The sequence below is a fragment of the Daphnia carinata genome, chromosome 2, assembly GCF_022539665.2.
Source record: "Daphnia carinata strain CSIRO-1 chromosome 2, CSIRO_AGI_Dcar_HiC_V3, whole genome shotgun sequence".
Classification (NCBI taxonomy): Eukaryota; Metazoa; Arthropoda; class Branchiopoda; order Diplostraca; family Daphniidae; genus Daphnia; species Daphnia carinata.
This window is the reverse complement of record NC_081332.1, coordinates 922197-945408: the sequence shown is the minus strand read 5'-3', so window position 1 is coordinate 945408 and position 23212 is coordinate 922197. Positions and strand designations below refer to the sequence as shown.

General features: G+C 43.9%; 2 protein-coding genes and 2 long non-coding RNA genes across 5 annotated transcripts; 2 read left to right on the top strand and 2 right to left on the bottom strand.

Moving 5' to 3' along the window:
* Positions 1 to 2555: 2555 nt before the first annotated feature.
* LOC130699602 (uncharacterized) lies at positions 2556 to 7529 on the bottom strand. Of its 2 annotated transcripts, none has more exons than XM_057521848.2 (10): positions 7426 to 7529; positions 6894 to 7118; positions 6681 to 6791; positions 6430 to 6572; positions 6186 to 6355; positions 5259 to 5330; positions 3879 to 4551; positions 3681 to 3813; positions 3371 to 3610; positions 2556 to 3202 (listed from the first exon to the last, which is right to left on the bottom strand). In XM_057521848.2, exons 7-10 carry the CDS (start codon positions 4485 to 4487, stop codon positions 2712 to 2714), a joined length of 1473 nt encoding a protein of 490 aa, XP_057377831.1. In that variant the 5' UTR covers positions 4488 to 4551; positions 5259 to 5330; positions 6186 to 6355; positions 6430 to 6572; positions 6681 to 6791; positions 6894 to 7118; positions 7426 to 7529; the 3' UTR covers positions 2556 to 2711. The 2 variants fall into 2 exon arrangements, with proteins under 2 accessions (XP_057377831.1, XP_057377832.1); XM_057521849.2 differs by having other exon boundaries at positions 6430 to 6569.
* Positions 7530 to 7988: 459 nt separating this feature from the next.
* Positions 7989 to 9162, top strand: LOC130699613 (uncharacterized). Its single transcript, XR_009003482.1, has 4 exons — positions 7989 to 8120; positions 8563 to 8651; positions 8714 to 8919; positions 9056 to 9162. It is a non-coding gene; the product is annotated as an uncharacterized LOC130699613 (long non-coding RNA).
* Positions 9163 to 9326: 164 nt separating this feature from the next.
* On the bottom strand, positions 9327 to 23162 carry LOC130699607 (uncharacterized). The gene is given in 5 exon segments (XM_057521855.1): positions 9327 to 17847; positions 17850 to 19070; positions 19520 to 21657; positions 21768 to 23028; positions 23101 to 23162. Coding segments are annotated over 4 exon segments (12450 nt in total). The 5' UTR covers positions 23015 to 23028; positions 23101 to 23162; the 3' UTR covers positions 9327 to 10003.
* On the top strand, positions 19223 to 20245 carry LOC132087779 (uncharacterized). The gene is made up of 3 exons (XR_009420575.1): positions 19223 to 19442; positions 19588 to 20038; positions 20121 to 20245. It is a non-coding gene; the product is annotated as an uncharacterized LOC132087779 (long non-coding RNA).
* Positions 23163 to 23212: the final 50 nt, after the last annotated feature.

Here is a 23212-nt window from a genome sequence, read left to right as displayed (position 1 = left end):
ATCATATTTTTTTTGCAGTTAATACTTAACAAAAATCTATTTCAACCGAAGCAAGGGTAAAAAAATTACCAAGGTGGCCTCAACAACAACACGTCGTTATGCGAATGCTTTACCACAAACGCGACCGCCAAACCCAGCACCTACAAAGAATACAAAACGTTAAAACTAGAGAAAGGGAAACAACAAAATGTAAATTGTGCCAAAATGTGAGAGGATGGGCGGTCAGTAACAGTGAGTGAGTCAACGGGCAAGAAAGGGGAATTCTTAATTTGTAAAACCAATTCAGAGTAGACGGGCGAAAAAAAGACGTGGATCAATGTTCTGATAAAAGCGTAAGGATACGCTAGCGCCACCTATACCCCGGCCCTGGACGGGCCCAAAGTTACTAGTCTATACTCTATAAAACAACAAGGAAATTGGAGGTGGAGCCTGTCACGCTGTGCATTTGTTGTGATTGGCTGGCGCCAAACCCGCCGTCTGCTTGGTGGGATGGGGTTGTGGAAAACTAAACTGCGGGTGGAATTGCGGAATTAGACAATTTTCCAGTTTACGGGGTTAGCTTAAAGCCGATGGGCAACGGCACGTAAGCTGACGGGCAGGGCATTTTATTATGATTATTCTAATCAATTTTTAATTAATTTTATTTTATTTTATTAGTTTTATTTATTATTTTTATTGGCCACTAGCCCACTACGGCAGGCGTTTTGGCGGGCAGAGAGGAGGGTCGTTGGGCAACAACGGCGAGTTCTTGGCGCGTAAAGTGGGTTGACGGGCAGAGACTGTACAATAGGTCGGATAAATGCAATTTTTTAGTCTACGGGCTTGGCTTAAAACGAGTGGGCGCTACAGTAGGTAAGTCGACGGGCAACTACAGCAGTTTTTTTTGGTGGGCAAAGGGGTTGACGGGCATAGACTATTCAACAAAAGACGGGCAGAGGGAAAAAGTGGTTGGACGGCAACTACAGCGGGCGTTTCCTGGGCTGGGACTGCGAGGGAAAGACGGGCAAAAGCAAATGAAAAAGTCAATGGGCCACTATAGCAGTCGTTTTGGCGGGCAGCAAGTGGGGTGACGGGCAGCAAGTGGGGTGACGGGCAGAGAGGGGATCGACGGGCAGCGAGTGGTTTGACGGGCAGCGAGTGGGTCGACGGGAAGCGGGTGGGCCGACGTGCAGATGAGTGGGTCGACGGGCAGCGAATGGGCCAACGGGCAGCGAATGGGCCGACGGGCAGCAGGAGGGTCGACGGGCAAAGAGGGGCCCGACGGGCAGCGAGTGGGTCGACGGGCAGCGAGTGGGTCGACCGGCAGCGAGTGGGTCGACCGGCAGCGAGTGGGTCGACCGGCAGTTAGGGGGCCTACGGGCAATGAGAGGGTCGACGGGCAATAACAGCAGGCTTCTTAGCGGGCAGAGGCAAAAACTGAGTGGTCGGACAACAATAGCAGGGGTTTTGACGGGCCGAGACTGTGAGGAAAAGGTGGGCAAATGCAAAAAAAAAAGGAAGAAGTCCCCTAGCAGGCATTTTTGCGGGCACAATGTGAGTTGACGGGCAGAGTGTGGGTTGACGGGCCGAGAGAGGGCAAACGGGCAAAGAGTGGTTTGACGGGCAAAGAGTGGCTTAACGGGCAGAGAGGGGGTCGACGGGTAACTTCAGCTGGGTTTTTGGCAGGCAGAAAAGTCAGGTGATGGACGGGCAGAAACAGGGAGTGGGTCGGCGGGCAAGAAAGGGGAACTCCTAATTTGTAATAAGAATTAAAATTAGACAGTTGAAAAATAGGCGTGGTCGATTTTCCTAATAATAGCATTAATTACGCTAGCGCCACCTATACCCCGGCCCTGGACGGGCCCTAAGTTACTAGTCAGTGACATGTATGGTAATAAAAAGAAATGCAGTACCAGAAAGATGTACCACCACTCGGAAAAATTCACCACAACAAAAGGAGCATTGCCTAAAGTGCGGAATCCACTTACCAGGGCACCAGAGACCATCCAAATCCTGCAAAGAAAGCACTAGAGCATTAAGAAAACAATACAATGGTAAACTGCTGCCCCCTGTTAACGGCATAACCCATAGGCAGAAATTACCTCGGTTGCTTCCTACCTGCAAATGCAACGTGTTTACTGCGATGCCAAATGCTGTCGATCTTATTTCATTTCACTGTTCTTACATATCAGTTTACCTCAACTTCGCATAGAAGAATTTGAACTTGGAACGACCTACCTAAATAAACAAAAAAAAAAAAGCAAGAATGGCAAATGGAAAATAAATCATAAATTCAAACAGCTCAGTTCCAACTGACCTCCATCCATTGCGACGACTGGCGTTTAAAATCAGCAGCCACGTAGATTCCGTATTTCTTCACAAAAAGAGCTTCTAATACGCTACCGACACTTGCCTATTACTGGAACTTGTTTGAATTACCAAGGACTTGGTATCTAGTCTTCGAATTTGCCTTCACCTCTTGAAACTCAGTTCTGGGTGTTTTGTTATAATTTTTCATTAAAGACTTGACTCTGTCTGAGCAAATTTTTGTTAAGCTTTTTTATTATGTTGATCACTAAGATATCGACAATAATCTTCTAATGTCTCTACAGAAATCTGAAACTACATTGATAATGGGATTGAAGGTCGTTTTATGACCGTTGATGCCTTCTGTTTGTGGTCGTAGTATTTGCTGCCAAACTGGAGTGTGATGGAAAATGTTTGCGTTTTGCTTAGACTTCTTCTTCTAAAAGCAACCCATTAAAATGCGTGTGTCCACCCGGGTGCAAAGCATGCCTGATGTTGTGTAGAAACCCCCCAGTTTTCCCAATATAAAACTGGATCCATACTTTGTCTCCGGCTTGCAAAGACATAGTACTTTGAAGGGTGACTGGACTTAGATTATCCGGATATACGACGTGGCCTTTGTTAACCTGACTGACTGCTACTCTTTCACCATTTTTATAAAGATTAGCGCCTAGTTCCCTTTGCACTGGATTTGGACCCTCCGGAAATTGCGCGAGTCCAGCAAACGAAAAGAAGTAGATTCCGTTGACGGGTGCTGTGAATACGCCGCTTGCCAAATCCATGGCCCCTCCAATGTTGATTACGCTACGCTCAAACGGAAGTGGAACGTCTCTTGCCGAAAAATGTTTGTCTTTCTGTACGTAGAAGTATATTGGCTTTGTTTTTATGTCTTGATATCCAATCCTCTTCTGGAAATCTGAAATTTTCATAATATAATTTAAAATCTTTTACTTTTTTTTCCATTTTTTCCCCTGTAATTTGGAAAACAGAATTATTTCAAGAATTTGATTTTGACATAACTCCTTTTGCAGATCTACCAAAATGACAGTTAATCTAATCAAAGATGTGACTACATATCACCTACCTTGTTCATTCGGTCGTTTATCGAATTGGCAGAAAACAGTTTCCACTCGTTTATCTCCTCTGACTAAGTAGATTCCGTTGAGAGTGTGTCCTATTCGCCACAAATCTTTACACGATCTCGGCATTGCCTCCGTCTTCGCCTTTCCCAGACATTCTAACCGAGACACTTCGTGTTGACCGGAGCCCTTAAACGGGTTGCTAAAATGGAAGCGAGTGAACGGCAGCTTGTCTGTGACGTAACCTGGATTTTGACATCAATTTCAATTGTCGTTGAGTTTTTCTTTAAAATCAAATAAATAGATCACTCGCACCGCCTTCTGCATCTTCAGAGAGTTTGTCGCACGCCGTCAACCAATTGGTAAATTCTTGTCTTTTGCCGTCTTTGTCGAACCACCAAGCGTAGGCTGTCCCCTTGTGGTTTAATGGCGATTTCCTGCAATAGTACTGCACCACCAAACGCCAGTTTTAAGGCAAACAATCGTTCAAAATCAGGGCTTTAATCGAAATACCAAAATGGTTTGTGAGCAGCCATGGGACAATTGAATCAACGCTTGGATTTGTCTATCACTCGCATAATATTTGATTGGCCTCGAGTAACATCCAGGTTCTGTGCAATTTCCAATGTCCATTTTCGATTCGCTGTCGTGCAAAATGGATGTTTTGCCATATCTAGACGCCTCTTTTCCGTCCATATCGCAATGGACGTGGATTGGTGGATCACCGATGCCTTGACCGTCTGGATCGATCCAGTACATACCGGAGGGGTACGACGGATTTGCGACGTGGATTTCATGGCAAGTACGAAGAGTTGCGTTCTGACGACGATGTTGATTGATGTCGATGTTATCTTTCAAAGGTTTATGTCCTTTCTTCAGAACAGCCAAAAGTGAATCCTGTTTTTCAATTTTAGCTTCCAGTCGACCGACTTTTGTCTCCAAATCAACAATTTTGTCTGCCAAATGTTCCATCAAGATAAGATATGCACCTGGTTTCACATAGTTTTTCTCAAGTTCTTCAACTCTTGCTTGCAGATCAGGTGGAGCAGCCGTAAGACAGTACGTAGACAGCGCCAAAATTAGAAGAAACGATCGAATTATGCCGGAAAAATTACGTCCCATCCTTTCGTCTTCGCACAGCCGTTTAAAATGAAATACCGAGCAAACTGTAAGCTGGTTTGAATGCCTAGATGGTGTTTTGAAATGACATTTATTAAAAAAAAAAAAAAAAGAGGTCAGTTGCATGGTAACTTAAGAATCTATTTATCTGATCTTAACTATAGGATATAGCGCGAAGAACTTGAAATGAGCAACAAGAAAATTACATACCCCCCCCCCCCCCCCCCCAGACCCTTTATATTTCTAGAAGCAAAGCGTTGCTCACAATTTCTCCCCATGCGTCAGCTAATGACTTAAGGTTATCAGAATTTGAGTTTGGAGATGAACTCATTCTGGCGAGTATCAGTCGTCGTCTGCCTTTCGAAAGACAAACAGAAATCGGTGCTTTTGATATCCAACCCGTCCAAACTGTTTCGAACAGGGAGATACAGTATCCTCCAGAAAAAAGAGGCACCCCCCCGGTCGCCAAAAATAAAATAATATATTACTATCGCTAGATGGCATTTAATTTTTACAATATATAAACAAAAAAAGCATGCCTTTCGTTTTTGTTTGTTTGTTTTGACGGCAAAATTCCAGACGGTTTGCCGATTTCAGATGTTTTTTGTAATTTTGCTTCGAGCAAAATAAAGAAAACTGAAAATTTGAGAAGTCAATCATTGTACGCGTCAAGTAAAACTAAATGACTATCAAACGTTTTTTAAAAAAAGATATTTAATCTTGTTGCTTTTTGCTGCAGTTTACTCAAATAATATGACTAAATTTTAGACATACCATATACTTGGGTTCAGGACGGACGAACAACGCGATCGAAATGCACAAATTTTCCTGTGGCCAGTTTACCTCCTGCAATTTTCAATGAGAAGATGAGTCATGACCACACTTCAATTTAAATATTACATCAATCAGCATTTCTTCTATTTAAATTACAGCGATATTTTCATTTATTTTCGCTTGATTTAAATTAGTCAGAAAATACGCGATTATGCACAGCAGGGCAATATGGAATTCGTCGGTGCAAGTGAAATGGAGATTTTAGAGCCATCACAAGCGGACATGCGTGAATCGTTACGTGATGCCAAACATTCTTCTACAACAGAATTAACAAGAGAAAATCCTGCCGCTAGATGTTTAATTACTGACTGCTATTTCAATCGAAACCGCTTTGAACTAAATGGCGAAATGAATGAAATGGAGAACATTAATAAGATCGATAATGATTAATTTATCATATCGGCTTCAACGAGTTGTTTGGGTGCATCTTGGCACACTGCAATTGATCAATTTTATTAATATTATGGAGGTTTTTATATGGAAACGGTTACCATGTACAACGAAGCCATCGTGCGAATCCTGAAGTAACGGTTGGATCTAGAGTAATCTACCCCAACTGCCTTAAATTGTTTACTTAAACGGGAGTACGAAAGTAATGACGTGGGATACCACCGTCGCTATTGTCGAGGAATATCTGCGTGCGTGCGCTTTAACCGCATACACTCGCCACGATTTCGATCAAGTTTTTAATTGATAAATGGATGGATCGAGTGTACATGAATTGTAACGATTTCGTACATACAGGAATGACTCCAATAGCCATTGATACATAACTCATCACCAATTACATGTATGAAACTGCTGCCTAAACGCCTCAGCATCCTGCATTGCTTCAATACACACAAAAATAAACAATTAACATACTACCTTAGCTCGGCTTCCTCCTTGATGGCTTCAGATTGCTGGCCAAGAATCTGGAAATAAATGGTCGTTTGAAGCACAAGGGATGCGTAGGAATCACGGTCAAATTGTTCGGACGATTCTTGGAAATCGGAGGTGGATCACGTGTTACCATTTTTTATTCTATTCGCTGCCAACTAAACATACAATACGCTAATTGGTAAACTGGTCATGAAATTTATGCAACAGCTTAAGTAAAGTTTTGTCTTACCTCACACAAAGGACTGCATAATCAGCATGCAACTCTCAATGGCACTCAACAAATCCTTTCAATGTCAAAGCCGAGATGTGGACCAGAATGTGGTAAGAGTTGATAACAGCCTGAAGCCCGTTACTTACTCGTAATTCGACCTGCTAAGTTGTTAACAAACAAAATGTGATAAATTTTCCTTATAGCAAGTGAAGTAAAGTACGATTTTAAACGTCGATCGCAAATTAGAGATTACGTAAGAGCTACTTCACCTGTATTGACAGGTCCATTCCGACGTACATGATTAATCCTGTACTGAAATATTTACCCAAGTGGGTTGACTAATATCCAAGCGCTGATGACTTTTGAACCCGTCAAGTTGTCTGCCCAATACAAATGGAATTATGTTAATAAGGCACACACGTACAACAAACACGTAAGGATCCACTTTCTTCCATCTTCTTATCTACAAGTGAACAATTTACCAGTAAATGTTTGACACGTTCGAGTTGTGTCATAAATCGGTGATGCAGTCGTCGAGATAAAATCAGTATACGTCGTAGGCATTGCAATAGCTGGTTATTTGTATCCCACGTTCGTTTTGTTATTGTGTGCTTTTTAAGTATCTTCAACCAATGGATTTTCCTCAGACAAACAGCAGCAACAATCAACTGGCAATCATGTAAGAAAGTCTGTTCTTTCCATTTCACCTTGAATACAAAAAACAAAAACGTCTTATTTATTATTTTGTTCAGACTGAAATTATCACACTTTTGGGGAATAAAATATTGCAACTGGAAAACAGAGATAACCGATTGGAGGCCATGGAGTTAAAGGTTCAACAACATGTAAGCATCTCAATTGATTTGTTACATAAATAAAACCAAATTACTATTGTGTTACATCACTATCCCTATCAGGCTGAAATTCGAGAAGCTTTGACATACAAAGTTATTGGGACAAATTCATGAAGACCTCATTATTATAAGATTGTGAAATGTGGTCTTTTCGTCCTACCTTTTAACGAGGGAGCTCGCATCGATGGCGCGAATATGATTTCGTTAATGAAGTTAATGGAGACTAGTGATTTCCAGAGAAAGGTAGAGCTGAAATGACCATACCTAAAGGAAAATACTGACTGTTAATTGATGCTCCTTTTTAGAAATGTTCGAACAAAAGCAACATACAACTTTCACTTATTACATTAAGAAGCAGAACCCCAGAGCTTGCCTACAAATATAGCTTCTGGCAGAACTATTCTTCGACGCACACATGGCATCGTGTACTAGACCCTTGTGTACTCCTTGTTCACCATGCACAAGGCTGTCCAAGTTTGGCACCGTACATCACATGCTAGCCGTATTCGACGCTGACAGATTTTTAAGTTTTAACAATCTCGTATGTAAAGCAAAATGTTTTTATGGCATTGGGTTAAAAAAATTTCAATACACTAGATAAATATTAATATATTGATGATATTTTGTAAATGTGAAAAAAAATGAAACAAATATTCACTCACGTCTGGCAACATTACCTCATTCCTTAAGAATAGTTCAAAATGGTGACATTCGGCAGGATTTGTTGCTGAGAACGTTGAATCTCTGACTAGAACCACCAGTCACAAATTGCTGACAAGTGTTCTGGTCATGTAGTTCTGTTTCGGCAAGAGCGACGTTTGGCTCTCACATTTTTGGAATCAGAAGAACCATTTGGTAATTTTTGATATCGAGGGTTTCATCTTTTCTTTTCAATTGAAATCTTATTTATAAATTTTAAAGCAAAGTTCGTTACTTTGTAAACTTTCTACATATGTGGGGCGGCAAGCTATTTCCTTTTCTATGAACATCTTCCCGCCTAAAACTTCCTCAACGTAAAATGGTTTTTCATATAAGAATAGTCAATGTAATTTCTTCCAGGTTTGTTTAATCACTTTCAACCTTCTGAGCAAAATATTAAAATTAGAAGTTTCTGTTGAGATTTCAGTTTTAAAATTTTAGCTCCAACCTGGAAGTATTTCCATAATCATTCATTATTCATGAAACTTGTTTTTTGTAAGTAAATGAAAAAGGAAATTAAAGAAAATGATTAACTTTTGTTGCATATTTACTGAAGGTCTTCTGATGTGTTGCATATTGTCTTTTTTAATTTGAGCAGTTTTATTTTCCTGTGGTGTTTGGCTGCTGACATAGGCATTACTGATCTAGGAACAATGAGTTGACGAATTTATAAAAGATTTCCATGAAGTAAAAAATTGTTATTCAGTGTTATTGAATTCTTTATCTAAATATTGGTGTTTGTGTTTCAGGCTATTCTTTCTGTGAAGGATCATCATCACTGGCTATAGACTACAAGATTAAGATGTCTTCAACACTTGAATGAAGAAGCTGACATGAAGTAATATATACGTACGTACATAATGAATACTCAAGTGGCGGCCATATGCTTTGGCACCTTTGGCAGCGAAATTTGTCCAATATCCCGTGATGTTAATAACCCATCGCCATGGTCAAGGTATTCTTTTTTCCCTTTTCGTCCTACATTCTCGTATCGTATGTATTCGTCCATATGTATCAACACCATGCTTACGATTGGGGTAGGATGACGTGTAGCAATTACCATAATGTTTGGAATTTGTATGGTTTAAAAGGAAGATGCCGAATTGAAAGCAAACAACCCGTTCTCACCTAGAACCCGCAAATGACGTGACGGGGAGCGGTCGGCTCCGTACTAACGGGAAAAGCAGCCAATTATGTTTGGTAAGTTAACCTTCAAGGGATAAGGGAGCGGTATGCTCCTTACTCATGGGGGTTTCCGCCACCCGGAGGACGGGGACTTGTGTGCTGCCACTAAAGGATAATTTTGTGTTTTCCAGTGACTAAAATTTAAGAAGATGAAGTGAATTGGGGAAGAAATTGTAATTTCCATTTGAAAGTTTTTTATTGTGCCATTAACTACTTTTTGGGTGTAGCGAGATAAAGTACCAGTGAATCGTGCTAAAATTGTTGCTACGTGTAACACGTTTCTTTAGTTCACCGTATATGTTTTAAGCTGTCTAACTCTAATTCCCAGCTATGGACTGTATTTGTCACATTGGGTTTTAAGCCGAAATTTTTAGATCTTGCACGAGGTGGTGTAATTTAGCCGAAATTAATTCAGCGCCGTTTTTTGGTTTCGTTGAACATGGGCTCTTCAGCAGTTGGACACTCTTCAACACAATCGTAAATCACTTCGTCTTCATCTCCAAGTTCAACCACCTCATTAATGTCCTCAATGAGTGCTGTCAGCCTTTCAGTAAGAGTCCTTGCTGCTCGTCTTGGCTTTACTTGTATTCGTTAGTGTTTGGATTTGATGGCGAGTTTCTTCAAGCAGCGGCAGCGCTCGTGGTTAGATACGTGGTGGTTAGGTAAGGTTTCATTAAAAAGTTTGTTATTGCGCCACTAACTACTACTTTGGGTGCACTAGGATAAAAAGTACCAGTGAATCTGCTAAAAGTGTTGCTACGTGTTACATGTTTCTTTAGTTCACCGTGTATAATGTTTTTAAGCTGTCTAACCCTCCCTCCTAGCCATGAACTATATTTTGCCACATATGGCTTTTAAGCTGAAATTTTTAAACGTTGAGTAAGGTGATGTAATCTAGCCGAAATTGATTCCGCGCTGTTATTACTTTCGTTAAACATAGGCTCTTCAGCACCTGGACACTCTTCAACACAGTCGTAAAACACGTCATCGTCCTCTGCACATTCAATCACCTCACCGATGTCCTCGATGAGTGCCGTCAGCCTCTCAGTCATAGTCCTTGCTGCTCTCACATCGTCCATCGTCTTGGCTTTACTTGTATTCGTCAGTGTTTGGATTTGAAGGCGAGTTTCTTCAACCAAGGGCAGCGCCCATTTCACGTGATGATAATCACATTTGGTTAGTAGTTGTTCCACTTGTTGCATCTGTTTCTGCCACAATTCCTTACATTCATTGTCGATAGGAATGCTGACCTTTGCTGATCCAATCCAAACATTTTTGACGTGGGAAATAAGCTTGTTGGCCTCCCGATAACATCCTGGAACTACGTAAGACAAAAGTAGCCAACCATCAACAGCGTTCAAAAGGTTGACAGCTGCCGAAGTCTTTTCATATGGAGTGTGGATGAAGGTGGTTTTTTCACCGCGACACGTCACAGATGGTTTGCCATACCATTCAATTGGTCGGCATTGACCGAACGTGTCTTCAGTGTGTTCCACCGGGAGAGGACTATCGGCTGGCTGGGCAAACAACAGCGTTTTCCCGGTGTAACCGTAACAAACGACTGATGCATCCTCAGAAAAGGTAAAGCAATTGCCAATTGTTACATCACGATAATCGATTTTATCAGAATCCAATTTCGATGGTAAATTAATCGCGTGTTGATAGTCTAATTCTCCAGCCAGATTGGGTGTTTCCGGAACTGCAGTGAATTCCATTATGGAATCGATGGAAATGATGGAAACGATGGATTTGATGATTTGGCGTCCAGTTAGAGGTGACAATAAGTTGATCCAACTGCTAAGACGGGATCCGCTGGATGTTCCATATTTCGCCGGAACAAAAGATGATAGGGTTTCGTAAGCGTTATCTAGTCCCCGTTGACATTTGAATGGGTAACTTGTATTTCTGTTTTCCATCAAGGGTGAGCGACGGGAGCGTCCTCTACCGCCGATATTTATGTCGCGGACATCCACTTGCGGCTCAGTCTTATTCTGCCCTTCCGGTACTGGTTTTCCGTTACGATCGACGTCTGCCTTAGGAGATTGCATGTGATCTTTGAAATCTTTTCGGGTTGGAAACGTCATCTGCGCAAGTAGATCGGCTTCAGATTGAGATCGCGGTATGGAGTTTAGCTCCTTGATGACAACTCCGTTTGTTTTCGCGTTGCTTCTCATTTGGTAAACGAAGTCACTAACCTTAAAATTATCACCTGCTTGTTTACGAAAGTCGGCGTAATTTTCGGCGAATGAATCTGGATAGACTTTGAAATCTTCGAAATTGTGTGGCTCGCTGTTCGATTTTCGGTACCATACCTTTTGCGAGGCAAAGTACCACTGGTTGTCTTTAGCATCTCTGTATAGAAGCGGTGTGGAGGCCATACTGCCCAAATTTTTTCCCAACATGACTGAATCGTAATCGCTTGGCAATCCCAGGTAATCCTCGTAACGTATTGCGACGTCGTATTCTGCCGCCAGATCGTCCTCTATCTTTGAAAGTTCGCGGTTTTCTTTGACTATATCCTCCATAACTAATTTAAGATTGCCGCCGTCATCCTTACGGTAAATATTTTCTTTCGGTGTGATTTCACCCTTTTTAGGTTTTAAAACATTTCCATTAACGTCATACAACTGTTGTGCGCCTATCAGTTCATGGATCGGCTCTCCATTTTTCGCAACGAAATGTCCTTCTTTTACATAAATGACGTTTGGAAATTTCCTTTTGTGATGGTAGACTGTCATTTGGGGCTCGTGTTGTCCGTCTATTCCTTTGTTGTCGTAATCGTATTTGACGTAGATGGAGTAGTCCTGTAATTCTGGTGTGAAAATGAATCGTGTGTCACCCAGAGGGTTGATGTGGATTTTTTCCCCCGTCGACAACCAATAGCCTTGAACGGCCGTCGCATCGTTTGAAGACGGCGATCTTGCACTCAAGTGGTACCCTTGGCCATTCAAGTTTTCCACCAGCTGGAACTTGAACTCTTTTCCATTCACGGGCGAAATATGTTCGCTTGAAAATGTCGCTTTCTCAATCGACTGCGTGCTGATTGCCGTTTTTTTGAGGAAGCCAACGGGATCTTTGTCTAATTGCCCCTGCTTTTCAGTATCAGGTAGGCGTATACTGCATGACGTTGATAGGGTGCCGCTTCGTCTCGGCCCACAACCCATTGACCCGATTTCCCTGTCGGTATCAATTTCGTTTTGCCTTTTTCTATTTCGGATTGGAGGTGCCTCGATTGCTGCTAATCGATTTGAAATCGATTGCATTTCTATCGGCCTTGTTGTACCAGCCGAAGGTTTAGCCGAAAATTGGAAATCCAATTTGACGCTAACATGCAGCAATTTAGCTAATGGCTTAGCATCAAGATGAGTATTGATCCATTTCTGAATGTTGCCTAGGCTAACGCCGTCAAATGCCTTTTTAGTGGCTAAATGTGTTTTTTCTACTGCAGGTTTAATTCTTTGGTTGCTTTTTGTTTCCAGATGGTTGCCAGCGCGTTTTTTTCCCGATTTGAACATGTTGCGAATGCTCACTCCCATAGAAAGGCTGTTGAGGAATGCTTCGTAAGTGGACAACGATGAGCCGTCCCATCCGCTGGGATTGAAATTGTTGTTCACCAGACTGGTCATGACATATGCGATCACTGCCCCTTCAGCGCCTTTGCCTAAAGGACCTTTGGCTACCTTTGCCAACAAAGGTGTTAGTTGCTTCAGTTTTAAATGATTTAAATTGGGTAGAATGGCAGCTAATTGTTTCGGACTGTTTTTAGCCAGTTTAAAAATGCCGCGGCTCATTTGAGTCAAATCGGTGGGTAAGCCAATTCCAACGTCTATACCGTCGATCATTGCGTTCCAAGTGCCCGGATTAGTAAAGTTCCACTTGAAGGGATTCATTTTGCCTTCATTGGCCAATACGCCATGGCCGTAAGCCAGACCTGCAGCGGTGCCGTATGTTGCAGTCAGGATGGACAACTTGGGTAACGTTGCAAACTTGCTGGCGAACTGATGAGCCATGCCGACTCCTGAAACGATGCCTAAAGCAGAACTGGCTCCCATGAAAAGCCCGTTGTAGGTACCCGGACTGGTAAAGTTCCACTCTAATGGATTCCATTGGTTATTAGACGCAGCTGCCGAGATATAAGCCGTTGTGCTAGCAGCTGCAATGGTAGCCGGAAGTCCTATGGCTGCAATAGTGGGTCCCACCGTAAGGGGCGTGAAGGCACCAGCTACTCCACCACCTATGATGCCCAACCAAGTCTCGTGGGTGTTGTACTCCCATTTGGCCAGGTTCCAGTTGTCATTGGCGGTCGCCCCGCCTATATACATTCCGCCTATCGCGCCGAATCCGATGAGGCATGCCAGAAGGAGGCCAATTTCTCCGTCGGGATCGACTAGCGATATTGGCGAGTTACCCACATACTTGTACGGGCTAAAATATTGTGAGCGTGGATCCGGTTGATAGAAACGGCCAATGTCCGGGTCGTAGAATCGTGCGTGGTAATTGTAAAGACCTGTCTCTTCGTCCCATTCTTGGCCAGTGTAGCGATAGGATATTGCAGCAGCTGGATCGTTTCCGTAGACGCGCATCAGTTGTCCGTAAGGAAGATAATCGTAAGCGGAGACAACATGGCCATCTCTTAGGACAAGTCGAACTGAACCGGTGTGGTCGGACCATACGCTGTGGAAGATGCCGTTGCGGAAGAAACCGACGAGTCCGCGAGGACCATAAATGTACGACGTGGTCACTGCCATGGATGCGGCATTTTCAAGTTCTGGAACCGACGCCATCATTGGTGTACGCGTTATGCGCCGATCGTACAAAACTCGTCCGTCTTCGTCGCGTAAGTACTGCACTTCCATCATCACTTGACCGTCTTTTGCCAATACTTGCTTCAATGTCCTTTCTCCATGTCCGTCATAGGCGAAGCGCACTGTTCGGCCATCCGTCAGATGGATGGCTGTCGTGCGCTTGGATGCCACATTATATTCTATTCGCTGGATGCCCTTGTGAAGTGCTTGAATCACGTTGCCCTGACTGTCGTGAATCATTTCCTTTGCTTTCTCGTTTTTCAGTTGACCGGGATTGTCCGCTTTGACGGAGCGAATTTGATTGATCCGTTTGTCGTCGTAAGAAAACTCGTATCGTTGAAAACCTGTGTAAAATTTACGGTGGTTTCCATTGGCATCGATTTCGTACGAAGCCACGTCGAACGGGTGCTGGCCCAAACCATTGGCGAAACGTTGACCCACGATGCGGATGAAATCGGATAGAAATGGAGAATAGTGAGATGGACGAAAAATGTCCGTCAATTTTGGATTCAACCAATCCGAGTTGTCTTTTGTTTTGCTGAGCAAATGATGGACTTTGGCAACCACGCGCTTGAAACGCTCCTCATTAGGGTATGGTAATCCATCTTCGATACCTTTCCATTGAAAGAACATTTTCTGAAACTGTTCGTAATCAATTAATTTATGTTTACGTTGACCAATGTTGTACAGGATGAATTTCTCGATGTGATCTTTGTAGAGTGCCACGTCATCCTGAGCAGTTGCAACGGCTCGAAGACCGTTATCCAAATCGGCATTACGCAGCAAAGAGTTTGCAGGATTGGCAATTGCCGCCAACCAGTCGGAATTGCGTTGGTCAGTGAGGATGAATCCAGCGTCATCCAGTTTCTTCCAAATGTCCCTCGACTGTTGTTTATTCAGAGCAGTTTGCGTTGCCAGAGAATCCGGCTGGAACGGTATGGCCATACTTTCCGTTTCGTCCGTGAAATATTTTGCTTTAACGAGTTCCTGGTGATGGCCGTAAGCGTAACGGTGTCCATAAATTCGGGGCATTCGCTTTTGGGCCAAGACTTTGGCTATCTGTTGGCCGTTTCGTCCTCCGCACACTAAAGGCATCCAGTTCTTACCCTGGCCGTCGGCGCTGAAAGGGTAGTAGTAATCTTTGAGTGGCCGGCCAGTCTTGGTCATGTACCCGTTACGTTTAAGGGCGTTGAAGCAAAGCTTGGCGGATGTGTTCGATTCCAACGCAAATTTCGAGCCATCTGCAACCTGAAACCACCTCCAATCAGCGTTAGGTGACCATGTCGCATTAAACATCGTTTTCATGACAATGCCGTCGCCGTAACCGCTTTGCCCGTATCCGTCTTCCGTGTAAGATATTACTTCCGTCAAGTAAGGATCGGAAATGCGATCCAGATAGCCGGGTGAATTGTAATGAAATGTCCGGTTGAATTCGCTACGGCTTCCTGGCTGAAAAGACTCGCTGGCCAACTGACCACTCCCGTGATAGCCGAAGCGAACGACAACGTCTTTTTGGCCCTCTAACGTCAATTCAGTCAGCTGTCCAAGTTTATTGTAATGATATTGCAGTCGTAGAGGCTCGCCATTTTCAGTTGGATACTCGATCGATTGCAATCGGTTAGCGTGTGAATCGTATGTTTTGCGAATTTGCAAGTCGGACATCCTGTCGGGCATGATTTGTTTCAATTCCACCAGATGATCTTGGCCGTCCCATCGCATTTCTTCCACGACGTTGTAATTGGAGTTTTGCGTCACGAATGTAGCGTTGCGTTCACCCCTGGACAGCGACGGATCATAATGGCGTTGTTCCACCTCTGTTCTGTCAATGAACTGGTAAGATTTGGCATTCGTCAGTGATCCTTCTGCTAATGATTTTTGAAATTTTTCTCGTGACATGGGCATCTGTTCCAGATATCCGGTGCGAGTAACAGTTCCATCGTCGACGTCGTACTCGTAAAAAACGACGCTGTCGATCGTGTCCGTTTCCTCCGAATGGACTTCCAGACGAACTTGTCCGGCACTATTGTAATAATAATGGAACGTTCCAGCATCAGGAGTCGTTTTGCTAGTGAGTCGATCAGTTTGGTCGTCGTAGCTCATGAAAGTACCGAATTTTTTCTGCCAACGGATCTCGTCCGTGTTCGGCCGTGTTGCCGGCAACAACGGACTGGCTTTCATTAACGTTTCGGCCTGGAAGTGGTAAAGGGGCGGAAGGATTTTGATGAGCCGTTTCTTGGAATCGTATTCGTAAGTACTCAACAAGTGATCATAGCCTGGAACGTAAATGTATAATGCCACTCTGTTGTCGTTTTCATCCAGGACGGCCACTTTTCTTGTCCCGTTTGCCAATTCTTCGACCTTGTGTCGGAATCCTCTACGCGTTGGGAAATGGTTTTCTACGACGTCGATTTCGTTGTCTTTGGCGCTGTACCACGTCCGCGATTTCTTAGCGAATGGACCGTTGACGGTGAATTCCGGGCCGGGTAGTCCTTCGATGATCTTCTCGTTCAGCGGATTGACGTCGTATTCTACGCGAAAGTAAGCAACTCCTCTGTCTGGGGCATTCAAACGATCCACTTCGCCACGGAGTCGATGGGTCTGCCAAACTGAGAGCGGATCGGATGGATCGATCGGCCCACGGATGAAATCTTTGTGGTACGTCAGCAATGGATGTTGATCATCCGACGTGATTCTCGTCACTTTGGTGGTGATTGCTGGCCGACCCAACGCGTCGTAAAGGGTATGAGAAACCAGAACGGATGTATCTGATTCCAACTTGATTGTCTGCATCCTTTCTCCCCATTCGTTTAGATATTCCATTTCTGTTCGTGGATTTCCCATGAAGATGCAATCTTCGATGAAACTGTTGCCTCTAGCCTCGAAAATCAACGACGTTAATGCGCTTTTGACTGAAATGACGTCGTCCATGAGCAGGACGCTGTCGATCCAAATGAACAATCGCCTGCCTTCCATCAACACAATCAATTCGCCATTGTTGGGTATGTTGGTAGCAGCGTACAAATTTTGTTTATGCCTTGTAGTGAGAGTCAATGTGCTAAACGTTTCGCTCGATTTTCGCGACAATTGGACGTGTCCCGCAGGCAATTTCCAAGTTACGGATGCGTTGGAAGACACCAACGAATAATAGCAGCGAATGGCTGCTGAAGATGATTCTGTTCCAAACAGGGCCGAAGGATCCGCACTGACGAGTTGATGAGATTGCTGATGGTTGTGCAACAACCGGCCGGGAGCGACGGTCCATGCTGCGTTTCGTGATTCGGATGCTGGAATAGTCCAGCGATTGCGCCATGCGAAAGCGTCGAAAGTTTCATACAATCCGCCGTTATCCGGATGGAAAACAATGCGACATGGTGGCTGTTTGGCAATGTGGGAAGGCAGCCCTCTCGGTGTTGGCAACAAATGGCCGGTGACACTGGAAGTTGCAACTTGCTCTAATTTGTGCCGTCCGTCGATTGCAGTGACGTCATCGATCACGGCCATCTCCCGGCCGTGGTAATAAACAGTTCGGCTAATGGAACCAATGGAGCTTATTGTTGAGACAGGTTGTCCGTTGTCCGCATCGTAGACGATCGCCTTGAAGTTGTGTGACATTGGGGTGAATCGAATGTGGTCCACATCCAGAACAGCTGTCCGCCCGTCTTGCAGCTGGGCTTCAGCTTTCAGCGTGATGGAAAATTGAGGTATTGTCGGACTCTGTTTCGCGCCTTCTTTTAGCGTCTCCAAATGCTCGTCGTAAAGTTGCTTAATCTTGTCAAAGTTGATCAGCACTTCCAAGTAGATCCAGTCACCTGATTTGCGCAAAACCCGGGCCAACAAGCCTACCATTTCGGTTCCATTAGCATTGACAATGGCCTTGAAATAATTGTTGATTGATTAGTTTCAATCGTGCTGGCCAAGGAGCGAATACCATCAAGTGGTCGGATCCAGCAAGAAGCCACGTAATCAATGTTCTGTTCAGTCGGATTAAAAGTACCTTCTAATATTGATTGTTTGTTATCGGCTTTTAGTTGCAAGTGGCGGTTACCGGTCAGAGAGAACCCTCCCTCTACGACGTCGGATTCAGCAAATCGCCAGCGGATGGGCGAACTCGAGTTGTTGACTTCGTACCGTTCAAATCCGTAATACGAAACCATCTGATCACCTAAATTGAAAGGTGAGAAATCGCTAATGATTCTTTGCCTGTTGGTATCCCACAAGATGCTGTTGCTCGTGCGTGGGTTGTCATTATTCTCCTCAGTTTCGTGTGTTTTTGGTACCGAGTGGCCGCGAGCGTCAAACATTTCTGATGCGGTTCGAGTCCATCCACCGGAAGGTTTGCCGTCGTACGTCCACATTTGTCTTATCCATCCGGCCAATTTTCTATCGTTTCCAGGGATGATGGTAAGAGTCACGTTACCTTCGACATTGTTGTTCCACTCGTAACCGGTATAACGGTGTAAACTGGCGTCGATGTTGCTCGTTTTCATTCGTTTAACGGCATTCGTTTTCTGGGCAAAGCTGTTGTCGATGGAACGCAAGGATCGCGTCAACAACTGCATTTTTTCCGGGTGTGATCCATCTTTACTCGCCAATGTCGTCACTCTGTCGTACAAGCTGCTGTGTGTCATCAGCTGTTCGTTGGGGAAAGTGTGGACGTTTCCCAGCACCTTGCCGTTATCAGCAAAGGAAATAAGTATTGTGACGTTGTTTGCTGTTTGGTAAGCCAAGTACACTGGGTAGCGATTAACAATCCTATCAGGTGGGCTGGGTTGTAACTGATGAAGTTGGGGCCCGATCTTGCGATTAGGCACAACGGTATCTTGGGCATACAGCGTCCAATGTTGTGCTTGTTGATCATCGACTTGCATTTCTTCCAAGACGAATGAATGACCAAGACTGACGGATAATGGCTTGCTTTCTTTGGCATTCATTTTGATGTCGGGATCTTGCAGTTGCCAGTCGTCACCCATCATTTGAATCAATGTGCCGTTTCCGGTGTGAAGCCCTTGCTGAGTCATCTGTACTCGATAGAATGGCCAGTTGATTAAAAACCAGTTGTCGAATAATTTTAGAAATTCCTCATTAGCATTGAGATTGGCTAACATGTCTTGCGATTCTTTGTGACCACTATTAATATCTATTCCTTTATTCTTCCACTCGATTTTCAGCTCTAGGATCTTGTTTTTTAGTTGCCGCATTGGTTTATAGATCGACTGTTCACCTGTAACCGTCACGTTTTTCTCCCATTGCTTTTTCCAGTTTTCGGCGTAACATGCGTCCCAATTTTTTTAATCCGTGTTGCGTCATCCAACGTCGCCCTTTCATTTTTAGACAGGGCTACCATCTCGTGGCAATAGCGGTTGCATGGCCTATACGACACGTCATCACACGTTGGCTGTTTACCTTTCGTCTGTTCGTCCGCCTTGTTGGATGTCTCGCCGCTCGCTGTCCGTTTCCATTCGCCAAACTGGTCTAGCATTGCCTTGTCGTAAGTCTTGAAATCTCTATCCTTCCAAAGAGTGACATTTTTCTTCCATTCAGCATCCAGTGTATTGAAATTTCTATTCTGTTCTTGTTCCATCTTTGAATGCATTTCTTCAACCCCTTGACCGGACACGTTAACGATTCTCAAGCGGAAGAAACCCTCTTTCAGCAACTGATAGGCTAGTTGGAATTTTGTTCCTTCTTGTTCTACACGCTGCCTCACCTCCAAAATGCGTTCACCGTGCAACGTGAATTCTCGTCGACGCGCCACGTTAAAATGAGCATCCACCAGATAAAGACGCATTTTCAAAAAGAGTTGCTGATCATTGTTGAGGTGCAACGAAGTAATGGCGATCGTGTTGCTGGATATCTGCAGAACATCTTCGCGAAGAGTTTTGATTAATGTTTTCTCAGCGTCCGATGGCAAACGGAACTTTTTAACAATGGACGATCCTCCCTTAAATAGGCCGTCCAATTGCTCGATATTGCGGATTTGCCATTTCCCAGTAGACCTTTGCCGGTGGCAGATGAAAAGCTGCCGATCGTCGTAGCCGACCACCATTTGCTTGAACATTTCAAGCCGAAGGACGTTGTTGGATGGTAATTTTAATCGGTGCTCGTTCCATTTGGAAAGATCTTTGTTTAATTCTATTATTCTGATATTGTCTGATTTGTCCTCAAGTAAAACGACTCCGGCTTCATTGGATTGCATTACCGCATCGTGGCCGAACCAAAAGCAAGTAGAATCCTTGTTCCATTTTGGTGTCTCATCACGAATGGTTCGATGAAATAAACACATTTTCTGCTTTTCCTTTGATTTTAGAAGGAGAACACAGAAATTTGTGTAAGCGAGAACGTCGTAGGACAGGACTCGGCCTTCCACGTTTGCTGGCAAAGCTGTTAGCTCTGCCAGCGTTGCCAAATTATGGGTGTCGAGAATTTTCAGCTGAATCTTGTCGGCTAATTGTCGCTGTCGGAAAGCCATAACCGCGTAGTCCTGACTGTAAGCAATGGCCGGTTGTTCATCAACAGGATGCGATACAGACGAGGGAGAATCCGGCAGAACGATACTATCAATTTTTCTGTGTTGAAAGTGTACGTTTAATCCCTTTGGCATTTGGATTTCATTCAGCAACATCTCAACGGCTTCCGATGTTTCGTCCTGGTATTTGAAACGGAAGATGGATTCGCGGACGTCAGCCGTTATTGGCTGCTTGATGGCTTTCAACAACCGCCGACTTTTCTTGTCTGTTTCGTAAATGAATTCCAGCGTTTGCTTGTAGTGTTCTGTCGTTATTTGGCAGCCCGTCAGGTAATGTGACTCTCTTAAAGGTACCGGAAAGAGTAATAGACTACTCTGATTTGTTTGAAGATTTAATGATTGATATTCGTCTTGGAGTTTGACGGCGTAATCGAATGTGATGGTTGTCGACGACTCGATCTTTTTCAACCGGATGGCGGATGTCCAGCGATATTTATGAAGGCTATTCTTTTCTTCGATGGTATCAATGTCGTAGCGATAAATAATTAGTTTTCCTGTAGCTTTCACCTGCCGTTGGATCAAATACCAGGCGATTGGAACTCTTTTAAGCGATTTGACATCGTTGCCCAATCCTCGCCAATGAGGCCAGTGGAGGTTCCAGCGAATGGCTTCTACGGTGTTTTCGGATCCGTAGGTGAGCGTTTCCGTTTCTGTGCGAATTAACCAGCGCTGTTTTTCTTGATGGAATTCAACATCCCACTTGAGTGCAGGTTGCCGGAAGAATAGAACAGGGCCTGCAGTCGAAGCTGTTGTGAGTTGAAAGAGAACGCCGTCTACTGCTAAGGAAAATGTCCAGTCTTCGATGAAGATGCTATTGTTGTGATCGACAAAGATGTAATTATCCGGCAGATGAAGTGTCCAGCCTAACCCAGCAAGATTAGAAAACATTGCACTTTGGCTGTCATATGAAAGTGAAATTGAATGAGGCAGATCCGGATCGTAAAATCTGGTCGGTTTGAATATAGGCAACTCAAAATGGATGGCACCGGTTATCGGATCAACTGTATCCGTTAAGGAAATCGGCTCAGCGTGCTGTTCTGTCCATCTGAGTATCGGTCTTTCAGATACTGGAATGGCACGTCTCACCTGCAGTGGAATTTCTACAGTTGAATGACGGGGAGTGACTGGAACAACCGCGGGAGCAGGAATGGGAGAAATTTTTCGTTTTATTTCGTCTCTAAGAAAATAAAAAAAAGAATTAATTGTGATCTTACAATTTCTACATCAAAAATTTTAAAAATAAAAAGGAAAGATGCCGCCAATTTAACAGGTAACTTGGTTGCATACTTAACGGAAAGTCGGCTCAAATAAAGTTTTCTTTCCTCATCCAGTGTCAGTAGAAATGACTCCTTGTATCCACCTTTGACCTTTACGGCTTTAGTAGCACCGCCAATAATAGCGTAGCGTTGTGTGGCATCATTGAACGACGAAGGATCCAACAGAGTTTTCCAGAAGAATTCTTCTGCATCGAATTCAAGTACTGTCAGTCCTTTTGGGCCAGTGAAGAGCAAGTCATCTTGCCCGTCACCGTTCACATCAACTAAGCGGATGGATTGATCGTATTCTTGCATCCATCCATTCGTCTCAGAAAATGCAGCGTTGTAGTGAATGAGACTGTAGTCCCTCATGGAAATGCCAGTTACATTCGGAGTGTTTTGTTGGTAGACAAACAATCCATGTGCAGTAAAGTGGGCTACGTCTTGGAAAGGTCGTCCGGTCAAGTTAACGAAGAAAAATCGTTCATTTAATCCGGCGGAACTGTCCACCAGTGACACTTTGGCCACCTGTCGAAGTTCGTACCTATCGTCGAACTGATACAGCTCTAATTGAGTTTCTTTACGTGCGATGATGCTGTCCTGTCCGTTCCGTTGGATGTCCGCCACATAAAAATCGGTTGCTTTAAATATTTTGGAGACCGCAGCCGAAGCTGTTGCGCTTTTTCGCAAAGGAAAAAGCGGATGCGGCTGGCGAGATTGAAGTCGGTCCTTGGAAGCTGCGTAAAATTCAACAACCGGGCCGGACTTGTCGTTCTTCCGGCTCATGACTCCGACCAGCCGCGTGTTGTGATAGAATCGGCCAATGAGGACAACAGACTGATGGACTTCTCCCCATCCATAAAGATCACGGAAGCTGGTGTCACGTGACATGCCCTGAAGCTTTGCGGCGGATTTATTGGTATTCTTTGGATCGAAACGGTAGAAACCTATTCCGTCCTCGTTACGAAGGACGATCCCATCACTGCCGTCATCAAGCATAGTATTAGTAACAAGCCATGGATAGGCTCGCAATGGGTAGGACATCTGTTGGGCATCGTTAAACAAACGATGATTCCAAAGTCGATTCAAATGACTGAAATTATTAATATAAGACACGTTAAATGCAACCAGATTGGCACCGTGTCTGATGTAGATCCTTTCACTCGATGGATCGTCATATTTCGAATCGAGAACAAAAACATCGTCGATGTGACCACTGAATGGACTGCCGAGCAGCAACTGCCCAGCTTCCGAAATCGATTGAAATTCAAGAGTCATATCTAGCCTATCATCTTGATTTAAGTTTAAAAGATAAAAATTGTTTTCAGTTCGATTATTAAAAACAAATTACTATATTAGCTTACCTTTTCCTTTTGTTATTCAGGTTAATTCGAAGAGCGTATAAATGATGCGTGTAGCACAGAGTTATCAACTTGACGAAATGAAGCGAAATATTAAAATCCTTGTACTTTCGCC

Coding starts and splice junctions, on each gene's coding strand:
- LOC130699602 (XM_057521848.2), bottom strand. CDS start 4,487: ATGGGACGTAATTTTTCCGGCATAATTCGATCGTTTCTTCTAATTTTG. Junction 3,611..3,680: donor CTCTGAAGATGCAGAAGGCG/GTGCGAGTGATC, acceptor GTCAAAATCCAG/GTTACGTCACAGACAAGCTG. Junction 3,203..3,370: donor TAAACGACCGAATGAACAAG/GTAGGTGATATG, acceptor TGAAAATTTCAG/ATTTCCAGAAGAGGATTGGA.